At 36.5% G+C, this 15,704-nt stretch overlaps 1 protein-coding gene across 2 annotated transcripts in view; it reads right to left on the bottom strand.

The window, feature by feature from the left end:
- ptpn3.S (protein tyrosine phosphatase non-receptor type 3 S homeolog) overlaps window positions 1-15,704 on the bottom strand; it is a 139,194-nt gene that overhangs the window by 13,542 nt on the left and 109,948 nt on the right. For both annotated transcript variants that reach the window (XM_041567162.1, NM_001092193.1), the window contains 9 exon segments: window positions 15,367-15,550; window positions 12,587-12,664; window positions 10,100-10,156; window positions 5,163-5,319; window positions 3,710-3,873; window positions 2,066-2,156; window positions 1,012-1,073; window positions 335-481; window positions 129-257 (listed from right to left, as the gene is read on the bottom strand). In XM_041567162.1, coding sequence (XP_041423096.1) covers window positions 129-257; window positions 335-481; window positions 1,012-1,073; window positions 2,066-2,156; window positions 3,710-3,873; window positions 5,163-5,319; window positions 10,100-10,156; window positions 12,587-12,664; window positions 15,367-15,550 — 1,069 coding nt within the window.

The raw sequence follows: 15,704 nt of genomic DNA, 5'->3' as shown, positions 1-15,704 counted from the left end.
TTTTATTCAGATTTTTTATACCTTATGTGGCATTTGTGGTTTTAACTTAAATACAACAAAAAATCAACGCTAAATAAACAGGCCTCTATATTTATTATGGCTTGTGAGAATATGGTCTTATCCCTTACCTCTGTATCTGTAAGGAGCATTTCTCTGAAGACATAAGCAATTGTACAGTCTTCGGTCTTACATATTATGCGAAATTTACCATACTCCATGACTTCTGGAGGATCAGGCCAATATTGTTGGCATTTTGTCTAGAGAAAAAATATACTACTTGTTACTGGAAAATGATATGGTATTTAGTAACTGTAAACAAACAGTGATCACTTACTCTTCCTCGCTCTGTTAGGGTTGTTAGCATGATGATAATAGACAACTTTTGCTCCAAAACCATCTGCCAGAATTGTGCACATGTGTGAGGAAGCGGTCCTTGTGTAGCAACATATTTGTTTACAATATTAGTGGAAGGAATTTCCATCTGCAATAAATAACATACATTTATATTTCCAACACTAACCCCCCACTTCAAACGATCATAGGAAAAACAAAACTGCTAATATTAACTTTAAATGTTTAAGACAAAAAACCATGTTTTGTGCTTGTGTGGGTTTTCTCAAAAAACATACAGAAAAGTTAATTGGCTCCTGATAAAACTGACCATAGTATACTTAAAAGTAATATGGACATAGATTAAAAGATTCACTGAGGCAGGGCTTAATGAGAATATGTAAACTCTCTAGAATACGTTGACATTGTACATATAAAAGAAAAATAATATTCTAGTTTACAAGATTACAATTTAATTTGCAGAATAGTTTTTTTAATTCTAAACAGTCATGGCTATGGGTTCTTTTAAACTTACAGTATACTAGATCTAAGTAGATTTAGTAGATCCAGTCTACAGAAAGTAAACAATAAAAGGCATATTGGCTAAAAAAACAATTTATACATTTATATGTTTATACATTTATATGTTAACAAAGTAATTAAATTGTAATTGCTATTTACATTCACATAGCTTGCATTGATGTAGTCGTCTTCTCCATTTAGCAGCACTCGCGTAGCATCATCTAGGGAATATGAACACAAGAGTTCCTAAAATTAAGTCTAGAATGATTTGCTATGTTAGCACATTTAAACAAGAAAGCAGTTGTCCACATCAATAAATAAAGGCACTAATAAAAATTGAAGTCCATCTGGCTTGTTTGGAAATAGGTGGAAAACAAAAGCAAGATTTTGCAAATTATTCTTCCACAGAATTAAATATACAGGTATGGGACCTGTTATCCAGAATGCTCGGGACCTGGGATCTTTCTGTAATTTGGATCTTCATACCTTAAGTGTACAATGCTCGGGACCTGGGGTTTTCCGGATAACGGAACTTTCCGTAATTTGGGTCTTCATGCCTTAAGAAATTCATTTGAACATTAAATAAACCCAAAAGGCTGGTTTTGCTTCCAATAAGGATTAATTATATATCTTATTTCTGTTCAAGTACAAGATACTGTTTTATTATTACAGAGAAAAAAGAAATAATTTTTAAAATTTTTTGAATTATCTGGATAAAATGGAGTCTATGGAGTCTAAGGACAGCCTTTCCATTATTCGTAGCTTTCTGGATAACGGATCCTATACCTATAACATTATTATTTCTTAAGTAACAAAAATATATAATTCTCCTATGCTGAGACACGTATGTGTTGTAAAATAAAAAATATTTCTTATTAGTGATGAGCAGATTTTTCACCAGGCATGGATTTGTGGTGAAATTCCGTATCTCGCCACCAAGGAATTTTTGCACAAAACTGTGGTAAAAATTTGATGTGGAAAATTTACCACGACAAAAGTCGCATAGACAAAAAAGTCCCTAGAAGAAAAAACGCCTATTGACTTCAGTGTGTTTTGTAAATTTTTTGCCATCTCTCAAATTTTTTAGCAGTTTCACAAATTTTTCAGCGAAGGAAACCTGGACAAATTCCCTCATCAACATTTCTGATTGCAAAATAATGTTTTTCAGATAAACTGCAGTGGACACAAAGGACAATCATATGCAATATCTTACATGGCAAAACATCCTTGTATCTGTTTCTGTCCATATTTTGACCCGTCCTCGCACAGGTAATAGCAAGTCCAGGCTTTTTCCTGTATAGTTGCTGTAAAACAAAACAAATAAAATTCAAAATACAAATAAAGTTTGAAAACCAATTGCAAAATGTGAGCCTAGAAAATATTCTGGTTTCAGAGATTGAAGCTATTTCTTCTTAGTATCCAGTCCCCAGAAACATCTGACATGCAAATGTTATGGATTTTATATATTTTAAATAGTTATATCATTTAAAGGGCACATTTTAATAAACCGTTATTTCTAAGGTTCAGACCCATGCTACAATTAGTGCCGTTATTTGGAATTTTTTTTAAAAATGAGTTTGCTACATTCAGGGCCTATGCAAATTAGCATTCATACACAATATAATTGTGAACCACTGGGTACAGTATTTTAGGGCTCGAGTTCCTTGCCCAGTGGCACAAATAGCTATCACTGAAATTAATGCAGTATCTGCATAAACAAGCCATTTCCTCTGTATAGTTTCATACTTTCATAAATATCTGATGGTTTCATTGGCTTTATCATATATTATAAGCCCATTGTCATATATAATAGGCCTATATTTAATATATGTTTTACAGAAAACATTAGCTAGATCAACAGGTTAAAAGACTGTCATATATTAAAGACACAAAATACAATTTAAAATGCTGGAGGCATGATAAACTGTTATTGGCATTGTAAGTTAAATGTTAGCAAGGCTCAAAACCCCTATGTAACAAACCCTCTCAGCAGCCTCATTACTCACTTCTATATCAATTAAGGCAATCTCCAGAGGCCTCAATTTTAAGCAAATAATTCAATGTTTTTTTCTCTGTAGTATTAAACCAGTACCTCATACTTGATCCAATGTTGCCTGAATCTATAGTGTTGGCAAAAAATTCTATTGAGTTTATTTTATGTTTCAAAGTTTTTATACACTGCAGAAAACCCAAGGTCTCACGCATTTCAGGTTCCATACTTGTACTATATGAGTCTAAGGCATGTGACTGCCTTTATGATAGCTTCTATATTTACAGACAGCCAGGATAAAAAAAAAAAGAGGCCTTCTCAAGTAAATAAATACAGTTTTTAATGAAAAAAGAGGTTGACTCACCCAAACCCTGCTCCTTTACTGCAAAGTCCCCACCCTTTGCTGCAGTTCAGGACTTACTTACTTTTCACCCCCCTCCGTGATGATGGTACTGGATGTAGCATGTCTTTTCTCAGCACATTCTCTGATGTCTGACAAAGCAATACAGAGCACTACCAGTGTCGGACTGGTGGGATACTGGGAAAAAACCAGGTGGGCCCCAACCATCATGGGCCCCCGCCGGGCCAGACCCCCTCTCCTGCTTGTTTTTTTTAAAGAAAAAAAAGGGGGGGCGGCGTACAGCGCCTCACGGCGCACACCGTAGGGGGTTGGGGGGCCTGTAGGGGGGCCCTGGACTGCAGTTCTGGTGGGCACCGGGCCCCCCAGTCCGACCCTGAGCACTACTCACTGTTGTTGGGGGTCTATGTGGTCCATTAGTAAACTACATACAAAATAATAGATCCTTGTAAATTTGGATGAAAATATATTTCCCATTTTTGGCATAATTTACATAATTTTTATGTTACCTCAAATTGAATGAGCACAACTCCAGTTTCCAAGCCTTTTGAGAGCTGTTCCATTGATCCCTGTAATGTATCACCATATTCTGAGCAAGTGGGAAGAATTGATGGTGGAAAAAGTGTGAAGGCAGAATCATCTTCTGACTTTGTTTCACCAAGTGGCCTAACAACTAAAAGGTAAATGAGTAAATAAAGATGCCATGACAAACAGGAAGCAGTGTTTACTACTAATCTGTTATTTTTTTGTATTATTTTTAAAACAGTTTAATTTTTTGACATTTAAATGAGCTTGAAATATTAAGAGTAAACCTTTCTCCATTGCCCTCTTTTGTTCACAAACATTGTCACCAGCAATATGACTATTCTATGATATTTTTCACAAATAATTAAAGTTGAGCTAAAAGGCTTTAAAAATAGCTGAAAGTTGACCAAATTGCATTTGAGCTACTAGTGTAAATTTTTCCTTCCAAGTTTTAGAAATTGAAAATATAAACAAGGGCAATGAAAAATAAAAAATTGCCTATAAAATGATAGTAACACACTACTGCTATCGGCTTTTAGTGTTCTGTACCTTATTAACGTAACATTTTTGGTGTTGTTCATGGTGCAGAAGAGGCGTGATATAACCATGTATAAATTTATAAGGGGCTCATATAATAATCTTTCTAATGCTTTATTTACCAGTAGGTCTTTCCAGCTGACACGAGGTCACCCATTCTGATTAGAAGGAAGGAGGTTCCACCTAAATATTTGGAAGAGGTTTTTTACAGCGAGAGCTGTAAAGATGTGGAATTCTCTCTCTGAATCCTAAAGGCTAATATATTAGATATATTAATATATTCGATAGCTTTAAGAGGGCGTTGGATGGCTTTTAAGTAAGTGAGGAAATACAGGGTTATGGAAGATAGCGCATAGTACAAGTTCATCCAGAGACTAGTCTGTTTGCCATCCTCTGAGGCAAATTGGAGAGGCTTCAAATGGGTTTTTTGACCTCTGGATGGTCAGTTAGGTAGGTTAAAATAGAGTTAAAAGGTTGAACTTGATGGTCGTGTGTCTTTTTTCAACCTATTTTAAAAAAAAAAAAACTACTGTATGTAACATACGGTACTTAAATGAATTGACTGACATTTTATCATTTGCACCATTGCACAATATATGTAATAACACTTCTTATTATAAAATGCTATGTACCACCAGAAATCCACAATGAATGCTCTTAAACTTAAAATGGAAGCCCAAACATTTCCATGACTTTTACACTTGCCTGATAAAAAGCAGACTAATGACCTAATTGTAATCCCAGTAGATCCATACAAGAGTACAAAGCTCACCCATAGACAGTGACTTCAAATATAATAGTTTCAGTATTTTGATTGATATGACAACACATAACTCTATTTTAAAAAGTAGCACTTGTGAAATTATCTATAAGCTGTTTAATGTCAATTTCTTTGCTTACCTTTTCTTCGAACTAGAAGTGCAAGTTCCCGAGTGTGCAATTCTCGACTGGCCTTTATAAACATCACCACTTGGTCATGTGTGTGCTCTGAAATATCCCGACCATTGATAAGAACTATTTGGTCACCTTCCATAAGTTTTGGTGTGCATTTATCAGCCTAATAAGAGTATTGAAAAGGGAAAAAGAAAGAGTAAATGTTAAAATAAGGCATATTTGGTAGTTTAATAAAGGGGTTGTTCATCTTAGAGTTAACTTTTTGATATGCTGTGGGGAGTGATATTGTGACTGTGTGGGGAGTGATATTCTGAGACAATTTATCATGTTTTATGATTTTTAGCTTCACCTCTTCCTGCATCCAAAATGCTGCGGGTAGTCTGCATCCATTATGTTATTTATGTATTTGTAGCTTCACCCCACCCTGGAAGGTGGCGGCGTGCAGTGCTGGAAGTGTCAAGCCTGGGGGCACACCATGCACAGTGCCCTTTGGGAAGAGGAGCCCCTGCAGTGTGGGGCTCTCCAGCAACTTTCCTGTTATACACAGAAAGTTTAAGTTGCATGCCCTGACATGTTTGAGGGGCAATTCAAGTGTAGGGTCTACATCAATCAGGTCCCAGTCAAGGTTCTCCTCGATTCAGAGAGTATGGTGACCCTTGTACTGGATAGTGTCATAGGAGGATTCGAACGTGCATCCAAAACACCGGGTAGTCTGCATCCATGATGTAATGTATGACTTGCAACATGATAATGTGTCACAGTCCCAAACTCTTACAGAAGATGATATGGTAACTGAGGATTCTGGTCCGAAGAACGAACTATACTTTGAGGGGACATTTCTCCTTGTTACAGTTAATGCTTGGGGAGGATGATGAGGATGATTTATCGAACACTGTATCTCTTGATCTATATGTGACAATGGGAGCCTTTGGCACTGCCCAGATGCGGGATCCTACTTTAGTAAATACTAGCGAGCAATTTGTTTAATAAATGGTATTTCTCAGGAACCTGGTGCAGATAAGCAATGTCCTCACTTCGCGGTCAGTGGTGATCTTCTTCGATTAAGTAACCAAGATCCGTGAGAGATTATTGAATAATTATTGGTTCCCCAAACATACCATCATATGGTACTTGATCTGGCACATAATAATGCTCTGGGTGGACACCTGGGGGTAGAGAAGACTGAATTGCGAATCATGGACCGGTTTTACTGGTCCGGTATAAAGTGCAAAGTGAAACAGCTCTGGCCTCTCAGCCCCTTGGTGCCCTTACCTATTATCAAAGTACCAATGTGTATAGCCATGGAACTGGAAGGTCCCCTGGTAAAATATGCCAGAGGCCATTAGTATGTCATGGTGATCTTTGATTATGCCGCCAGATACCCTGAAGCTATTCCCATAAGGAATGCCTTGTCTAAAGCTATTGCCCATGAGCTGTTCCAGATGTTCTTGAGGACAGGATTTCCCAATGAGATACTTACTAACTAGGGTATCCCATTCATATCAAAGGTTATGGCAGATGTGTGAAAATTGTTCCAGATAAAAAAGTTACATATTTTTGTCTACCAACCCCATACAGGAACACTTGCAAAGTTCTCAAGAGGCACAACACCGGGTATACCAGGTGTGTCCAATCTTTTGGCTTCCCTGGGCCACATTCGAAGAAGAAACAATTTCTGGGGCTGCACATGAAATACATAATTTTGAATTTCTAAAAATAAAGGAAATATACAAAAATGAACTACAATACCAGCTGGATAACCAGATTGATCTATGCACTGGGATATGGGACAAATATAGAGAAACTTTCTCCTGTTTGATTACTACAATGGGCAGCCCCCCTAGGTCACCACATTGTTACAACCTGGCATATTAAACCTATTCCTAACAAGACAGACTGAGGTGGTAATGTGTCTGGACAAAAAACACAATGACAACAGCCAGCCATAAATATTGGCCCAAAATATGTACCTGTGCCAGACATATAAATTGCCCCAAATCTGTAACTGTGCCAGCCATAAACAAATTGTCCTAAATCTGTAACTGTGCCAGCCATAAAAATTGCCCTAAATCTGTAACTGTGCCAGCCATAAAAATTGCCCCAAATCTGTAACTGTGTCAGCCATAAAAATTGCCCCAAATCTGTAACTGTGCCAGCCATAAAAATTGCCTCCAAATCTGTAACTGTGCCAGCCATAAAAATTGCCTCCAAATCTGTAATTGTGCCAGCCATAAATATTACACCAAAATATGTACCTGTGCCAGCCATAAAAATTTCCCACAAATGTGCCTGTGCCAGCCATAACAATTGCCCCCAAATCTGTACCTGTGCCAGCAGCCAGCCATAAATATTGCCACCAAATATGTACCTGTGCCAGCCATAAGAACTGCCCCAAATCTGTACATGTGCAGGCATAAAAACTGCCCCAAATCTGTACATGTGCAGGCATAAAAATTGCCCCCAAATCTGTACCTGTGCAGCCATAAAAATTGCCCCCAAATCTGTACCTGTGCAGCCATTAAAAATTGCCCCCAAATCTGTACCTGTGCAGCCATACAAAAATTGCCCCCAAATTTGTGCAAGCAGCCAGCCATAAAAAATTGCCATAGATCTGTACCTATGCCAGCAGGAACCAGGAAGCATCAGAATAAGGCCGGCAGTCCTCCGGTTTTCTGCAGCGCCAGCTCTCCTCCTCTCTCTGCAGAACGTGACATGTCCAGACAGAGGCTTTATATGTATAGTTAGGTCAATAAATATTTGGACAGACATTTTTTTTTTCCAAATTTTGGTTCTGTACATTACCACAATGAATTTTAAATGAAACAACTCAGATGCAGACTTTCAGCTATAATTCAGTGGGTTGAACAAAAAGATTGCATAAAAATGTGAGGAACTAAAGCCTTTTTTTAACACAATCACTTCATTTCAGGTGCTCAAAAGTAATTGGACAAATTAAAAAACTGAAAATAAAATGTTAATTTCTAATACTTGGTTGAAAACCCTTTGCTGGCAATAACAGCCTGAAGTCTTGAACTCATGTACATCACCAGATTCTGGGTTTCCTCCTGTTTAATGCTCTGCCAGGCCTTTACTGCAGCGGCTTTCAGTTACTGTTTGTTTGTGGGCCTTTCTGTCCTAAGTTTGGTCTTCAACAAGTGAAATGCAAGCTCAATTGGGTTCAGATCATATGACTGACTTAGCCATTCAAGAATATTCCACTTCTTTGCTTCAATAAACTCCTGGGTTGCTTTGGCTGTATGTTTTGGGTCATTGTCCATCTGTATTATGAAAAGCCACCCAATCAATTTGAATGCATTTTAGCTGGATTTGAGCAGACAGTGTCTCTGAAAACCTCAAAATTCATTCGGCTGCTTCTGTCCTGTGTCACATCATGGATAAACACTAGTGTCCCAGTGCCACTGGCAGCCATGCACGCCCAAGCCATCACACTGCCTCCACCGTTTTACAGATGATGTGGTATGCTGTGGATCATGAGCTGTTCCACGCCTTCTCCATATTTTTTTCTTGCTATCATTCTGGTAGAGGTTGATCTTGGTTTCATCTGTCCAAAGAATGTTTTTACAGAAGTGTGATGTTATTTTTTTAGCAAAGTCCAATCTAGCCTTTTTTATCCTTGATGCCTTGCAGTGCACCCTCTGTATTTACTTTCATGCAGTCTTCTCTTTAGAGTAGACTTGGATATCAATACACCTACCTCCTGGAGAGTGGTATATTTTTGTTTATCTGTTGTGAATGGGTTTCTCTTCACCAAATGATTCTGCGATCATCCACCATTGTTGTCTTCCGTGGATGTTCAGGTATTTTGGCGTTGCTGAGTTCACCAGTGCTTTCTTTCTCCGGATGTACCCAACTGTAGATTTTGCCAATCCTAATATTGTAGCAATTTCTCGGATGGGTTTTCTCTGTTTTTGCAGCTTACGGATGGCTTGTTTCACCTGCATGGAGAGCTCCTTTGACTGCATGTTGTCTGTTCACAGCAAAATCTTCCACATACAAGCACCCCCCCTCAAATCAACTCCAGGGCTTTTATCTGCTTCATTGATAATGACATAACAAAGGAATTGCTCACACCTGCCCATGAAAAAGCCTTTGAGTCAATTGTCCAATTACTTTTGAACCCCTGGCCCAATTACCTTTGAACCCCTGAAATGAAGTGATTGTGTTAAAAAAGGCTTTAGTTCCTCACATTTTATGTAATCTTTTTGTTCAACTCACCGCATTAAAGCTGAAAGTCTGCAGTTCAACTGCATCTGAGTTGTTTTATTTAATATTCTTTGTGGTAATGTACAGAACCAAAATTAGAAAAAAAGTGGTCTGTCCAAATATTTATGGACCTAACTGTAGGTCTGGAAGCCACCACATAGTTAACCAAGTAGAGATGTGGGTTGGACATCCAAGGGGTGTTTAAAGGAAGTGTAGCAGGTGTAGGGGCGATAGTACAAGCTACACATGGGAGCTGTTTTGCTGTTCACCTCCTGAATGTACGGAGACCAACCTGTTTGGTTCTGATAAAGATTTGGAAACTTTTCTGCTAAAGTAAGCAGAATTCTGTTGTGTTGTACTTTTTGGTTGCTTAACACAAGCTGTTTTCTGTTAGAACTTTATTGCTGCTGGAAAGCCATTTTGATTTCAAAATAAACACACAATTTTTTCACATATGCACACATACAACAAAAAAAATAATATAAATTTATACAAGTACACACACACACACACACACATATATATATATATTTACTGGTGCTTTTCTAGACAGATAAACACACAAACAACGGTCAAGACAATTCTGACAAACATTTAGGCATTGCAACTACAGATAATGATAACTAGATATACAGAAATTGAATCTCTTATCAAATAAGAAAAACAAAATGATGAGTTTTCAGATTACAGCGAAATTACATAAAATAGACCTTACTTACTGGTGATCCTGGTGTTATTCTGGATACCACCAGCTGCATTTTCTGGTCGACTCCTCCCTGTTGATACAGTGATACAGTCACATAGTTGATTAAGTTCGTAAGGTTCAAAGGATGGCAAAAAATAACCTAATTGATGCTATCTTTCCAGATACCAGTAAGGTAATTTTAATAAGAGTAACCCTGTAATTCAATTGCTAATAAGGCATCTAACCCATTCTTGAAGCTACCGGTAACATAATGCTCTCTATATGAAAATGTCCTTTTTACTAATCTTAATGGATGCCCTTACTTCTTTGATGAATAAGGCATGAGTGAGTTTAATAGATAGCCCCTTACATATTTATACACTTATCATAGCTTGCATTGAGCACCTCTTCACCAGTACAAACAACTTGGCCATCCCCTTTGTATCCAAGACCTTCCATAACCTTTATCAGTCCTTTATTAAAAGGGTTGTTCACTTTTAAATTAACTTTTAGTATGATGTAGAGAGTGATTATTCTGAGACAATTTGCAATTGGTTTTAATTGTTTATTATTTGTGGCTTTTGAATTAATTTAGATATTTATTCAGCAGCTCTCCAGTTTGCAATTTCAGCAATCTGGTTGCTAGGGTCCAAATTACCCTAGCAACCATGCATTGATTTGAATAAGAAACTGTAATATGAGTAGAGGCCTAAATAGAAAGATGAGTAGTAAAAAGTAGTATTAAAACATTTGTATCCATACAGAGAATTTTTTGTAGATCGGGTCCGTACCCCCATTTGAAAGCTGGAAAGAGTCAGTAGAAAAAGGGAAATAATTAAAAAACTATATAAAAAAAAAATAATGAAGACCAATTAAAACGTTGCTTCGAATTTGCCACTCATACTAAAAATTAACTTAAAGCTGAACCACCCTTTAATGTTCTTGCCCTCTCTTCTTATGAATGCCAGGCAGAAGCAGAATCCCTTTCTGCCTCTGTCCGGCATTGCTTACTACAGTCATGTTCATAAAACATTTACAAATTATTAGTTTTAATTAGCCCACTAGCAAGCCTAATTTTGATTGTTAAAACAAATGATCATACCTACATATGCATTGTATTACCAATGCTCATAAAAAGTAAAAATATAAGTTTTATTCAATAGTAAAAAATATAAACATACTGACCCCGTATGATCCACTTTACGCGTTTCATACCCTTCGGTACTTAATCGTGGGAATTTCTGCCAGTAATTACTGAATACCAACATTTAAAACCTGGGTGTTCCCACCCTTTTACGTACAAAACCAATCAGTAAGGTTAATTCTTTTGTTTACATTATACTAACTCCGGGGTACTCATGTTATTCCCTGTATCATGTATACCCAAATATAACGGCTAAAGTTAACCTGTGGGCCACCAATCTTTTTCAATTCGGCTAATAATAATTGAGTAAAATATACTAGTAGTTACAAATAGTAGAATTAAGTTGCAATTAGACACTAAAATGTCACATCATTATAATAGTTCCAAAATACAAATTATACAATATAAAATGTACTCCCATTCATTTCCATCACTGTACACTTAAGAGCCATTAATATAAGTATACATAGACAGATCGCATCACTGAACTCAACTGGATTTTAATTATAACATGTAACATCAAATTCATAATTTAACCCTAAAGGTAATCTCATCTGTAGATGAAAGATCCAAAATACCCCCCTCCTTGCTAGTAAACTCAGAAGGTCTCCTCCCCCGACTCCTAATTTCACCCTTTCTATTCCCAGAGCTGAAAAATATGAGGTATCTCCACCACTGAATAGTGAAAAGTGTCTGGTGGTATTATTATTCTCCTATGATCGTGGATTTCTGATTGACTTGAGTAGCACAGCAGAGCTCTCCAGCGACATCTCCTGGTTCCTCGTGTAAGTGAGCACCAGCATGGAGCTTTTTCGCGCATGCACAGTTGGGACCATTCTGGTATTTGTGCCTACTGCGCATGCATGGAAAGCTCTGAAGATTGCCGAAGGAAAAGAAGAGTATCCGAAGATTCCGAATATGGCGCTGAAGAACTCCGCTGTGCTACTCTGCATAATTATGCCAAGGTACATGACGGGGATACTTTTCCCACTGAGTTACTAAGGAGGGAGAAACCATTGAGGGGGCCAATGGACGGAAGTGGAATGGGGATTTTTGGTTAACGGCGGGTTTAGTTCTCCTTTAAGTACCGGAGGGTACGAAACATGTAAGGTGGATCATACGGGGTCAGTATGTTTGTATTTTTTACTATTGATTTAATAAAACTTGTATTTATACTTTTTATGAGCATCAGGACAATTTTTGTTTATTGGTAATATAATGGTGCTTTTAAAACTGCAGCAAGTACCTGATACTCAGCAGCCATTATTTGGACTGGCAATATAGACCCCCGTGCTCATTTAGATATGTATTGTATTCAGGTTAATTTGTTGGAACTCTGAAGTATGGTTTCATGTAATTATTTATAATTGTAATTACCTTTAGGTTAAATCCAAATTTTCCTTCTTCATCTGGTATAATATGAACCAACAACAAATCTCCATTCAAAGTGTCACTCTAGAATTTACAAAATGATTTGTTAAGTATATATAAATCTAGAACAGTTAAAATATTGCATCCACATAATGCTCTGCGGTGTATTACAATACACAATTCAATATTACAAAAATGGCAATCAAGCTGTTCTCAAATACACCTTTCAAAAGAAAAATATAGAACAGTTAAAAGCAATAGCAAAAAGTGATTTTATAATAGCCCATAGAAGTTGGGCAAATAAACTTCCACTGCCCTCTATGAAACTCAAAGTCCCCTACTTAAATTAGTATATAAGAAAGTGACCCTTTAGCTTCGAGTAATCACAATTCAAATCACAAGAGTGACGGGAGTTATGGCTATCTCATATAGCATACTATAATAGCTTATGAATTAATTGTGGGTACATGAAACTGTTATACACAGTACATGTTATGCAAATAGTGGCGAGAAAGAAATCTAATTGCTGATAACAGAGCACAACTAAATTTAACAGTTTAGGAAAAAGCTAAATCTTCAGTGGCATGAACAGAAGCACAGTGCAGCTCATTCATCAAGACGGTGCAAAATTTATATCTAGGCAGTAACTCAAGGCAAAATATTTGCTTACTTGTAGCAGGATGAAAAATAGCTAAAAATTAACTTGGTTGCAATGGGTTACTAACGGGTACAAATTTAGCCAGTGCTGATCGGGCTGGGAGAGGCGATACATAGGGGCAGATTTAGCAAGGGTCGAATTTCGAGGGTTAAAAACCCTCAAAGTAAAATCCTTCGAATATTGAATTCGAAGGATTTTAGTGCAAAACGTTCGATCAAACTATCAAATAAAAATCGTTCGATCGAACGATAAAATCCTTCGAATCAAACGATTTTAATCGATCGATCGAAGGATTTTTATTCGACCCCAAAAAACTTAGAAACGTACTGGGGAAGGTCCCCATAGGCTAAATTGGACTTCGGTAGGTTTAAAGTGGCAAAGTATGAAGTCAAAGTTTTTTTAAAGGGACAGTACTTCGATTATGGAATGGTCGAAGGATTTTTACTTCGAATCGTTCGATTCGATCGAATTTGATGGTCGAAGTACCCAAAAAAATACTTCGAAATTCGAATTTTTTTTTATTCAAATTATTCACTTGAGCTTAGTAAATCTGCCCCATAGTGTAGGGACATTAGTATTGCAGAGTATATATATATATATATATATATATATATATATATATATATATATATATATATATATATATATATATATATATATATATATATATATATATATATATATATATATATATATATATGTGTGTGTGTGTGTATATATATATATATATATATATATAAGCTGCTGTAAATCAACAGAAATGAGAGGGAGCTAGTGGAAGCATTCACTGCTAAAGGGTTGTAGTTGCCTTTGGCTACTACATAATCTAAAAACATAATATTCAGTATTTCTTGCCTACATTTTTGTTAAGTTTAGTTACTCTTTTACATAATCATTTTGGTCTAAGTGGAAATTGGTAATTTAATTGGAAAATGAATTGGTAAATATTTATGTTTTTGAATTTATTTCACTAAACAGGGCAACTGAAATGTAAAGTAAAGTTACATTTAAGGTTCTAAAGTAAGGTTTTTCCAGAAACAACCAATACAAATCACAATCTTCTCTTTATCACAAAGCCTAAAAGGTTGCATCTGTAGGAAAAAGAGGGATTCTTGTATACAGAGAGCAACAGTGTAGCATTTTCATGTTACTAAGTCCTATGTAAATCATATATATATTCTAACAATATATTTTTTCACTTTTCACTGCATTTTTGCACTTTAATACCTACTGTGACAGTGTATTTAGAAAACATATCTGTCATGATAATATAAAGAAAATTAGGCATTTAAAGGGGTTGTTCACCTTCCAAACCTTTTTTTCAATCACTTTCCAACCGTTTTTCCAAAATATAAGTTTAAAGTTCCAGGTACAGACTCTGGAGTATTAGCAAATATTGTATAAATTCTAACAGCTGCCTTTAATGAAACCCAGGGATTCTGATTAGCAGGGACAAAGATAACAAATGTATTAACTAAATGTATCAATTTAGATCAGTCTACAGGGTTGGTGACCCCACCTCCCAAAGCTGCTTTAGAAGGTGAAAAATGAAACTTTAAACTTCAATATTAGAAAAACAGTCACACATAGAAAATAGAAAGTAATTGGAAAAAGTATTTTTTGGTGAACAATCTGAAACTAACTGAGCTGAAAAAGGTGTTTGAAGGTGAACAACCCCTTTAAGCTACATGATTTGGTCTGAAGGGGGATAGAAAGGGTTAATATTCTCTCACAAGCAGCTAAATAGATCGTAGCTGAGAGCATAGCAACAGCAGGTGAAAGGGGTGTGACGTCACACCTATGAGCTCATCCTTGGATGTCTGGAGGAGACATATCTCCTTTATGTCTGAAAGAGAGACAAAGTTTCCACCATGAGAGACTGGAAGGTTTTGGCTGGGAGAGACCCTGGAGTAGTCAGGTAGACTACAATCTCACGTGAGAAACTTAAAAAAACATCAAAACATCATAAAACACCAAAATTTGTGATGCCATATGAAGACAAACACCCTGTTGATGTGTTTGTTGTTGTTGAACAATTAAAGGCAAAGTCTTATTTTTCTGCATTTTTGTTTCTGTCTGTTTTCTGGATGAGAAATACCCTTGCCATTATAAAAGCTTTCCACACTACCTTGTCACAGTAGTATTGGCTGGAGTCATCTGTTGAACTGCTTTTCTTGATATTGTCATACGTTTCAAGAAACTGCTTATCTACACCCTCTAGTGGGTGAGAAGATGATGAATGTCTTGATAACCCACTGGGAGAAGCTGGCTGGTGCAGAATGTTTTCTCTTGGACTGTGTTCCAGTACATTTCTTAAAAATTCAATGTCAACAGCATAATGTTACACATTAGTACTGCAATAAATTACATTAAACTTACATTTAAGTTAATGTTGTATGAAGTTTTTGTTTTTGTATGATTTCAAGAAAATATACAAAAAAATCTCTGAAAACGTTTACTTAGCCG

Source organism: Xenopus laevis, chromosome 6S (assembly GCF_017654675.1).
Source record: "Xenopus laevis strain J_2021 chromosome 6S, Xenopus_laevis_v10.1, whole genome shotgun sequence".
Lineage (NCBI taxonomy): Eukaryota > Metazoa > Chordata > Amphibia > Anura > Pipidae > Xenopus > Xenopus laevis.
The sequence above is the reverse complement of the archived record's forward strand: the minus strand, read 5'-3'. Positions and strand labels throughout refer to the sequence as shown.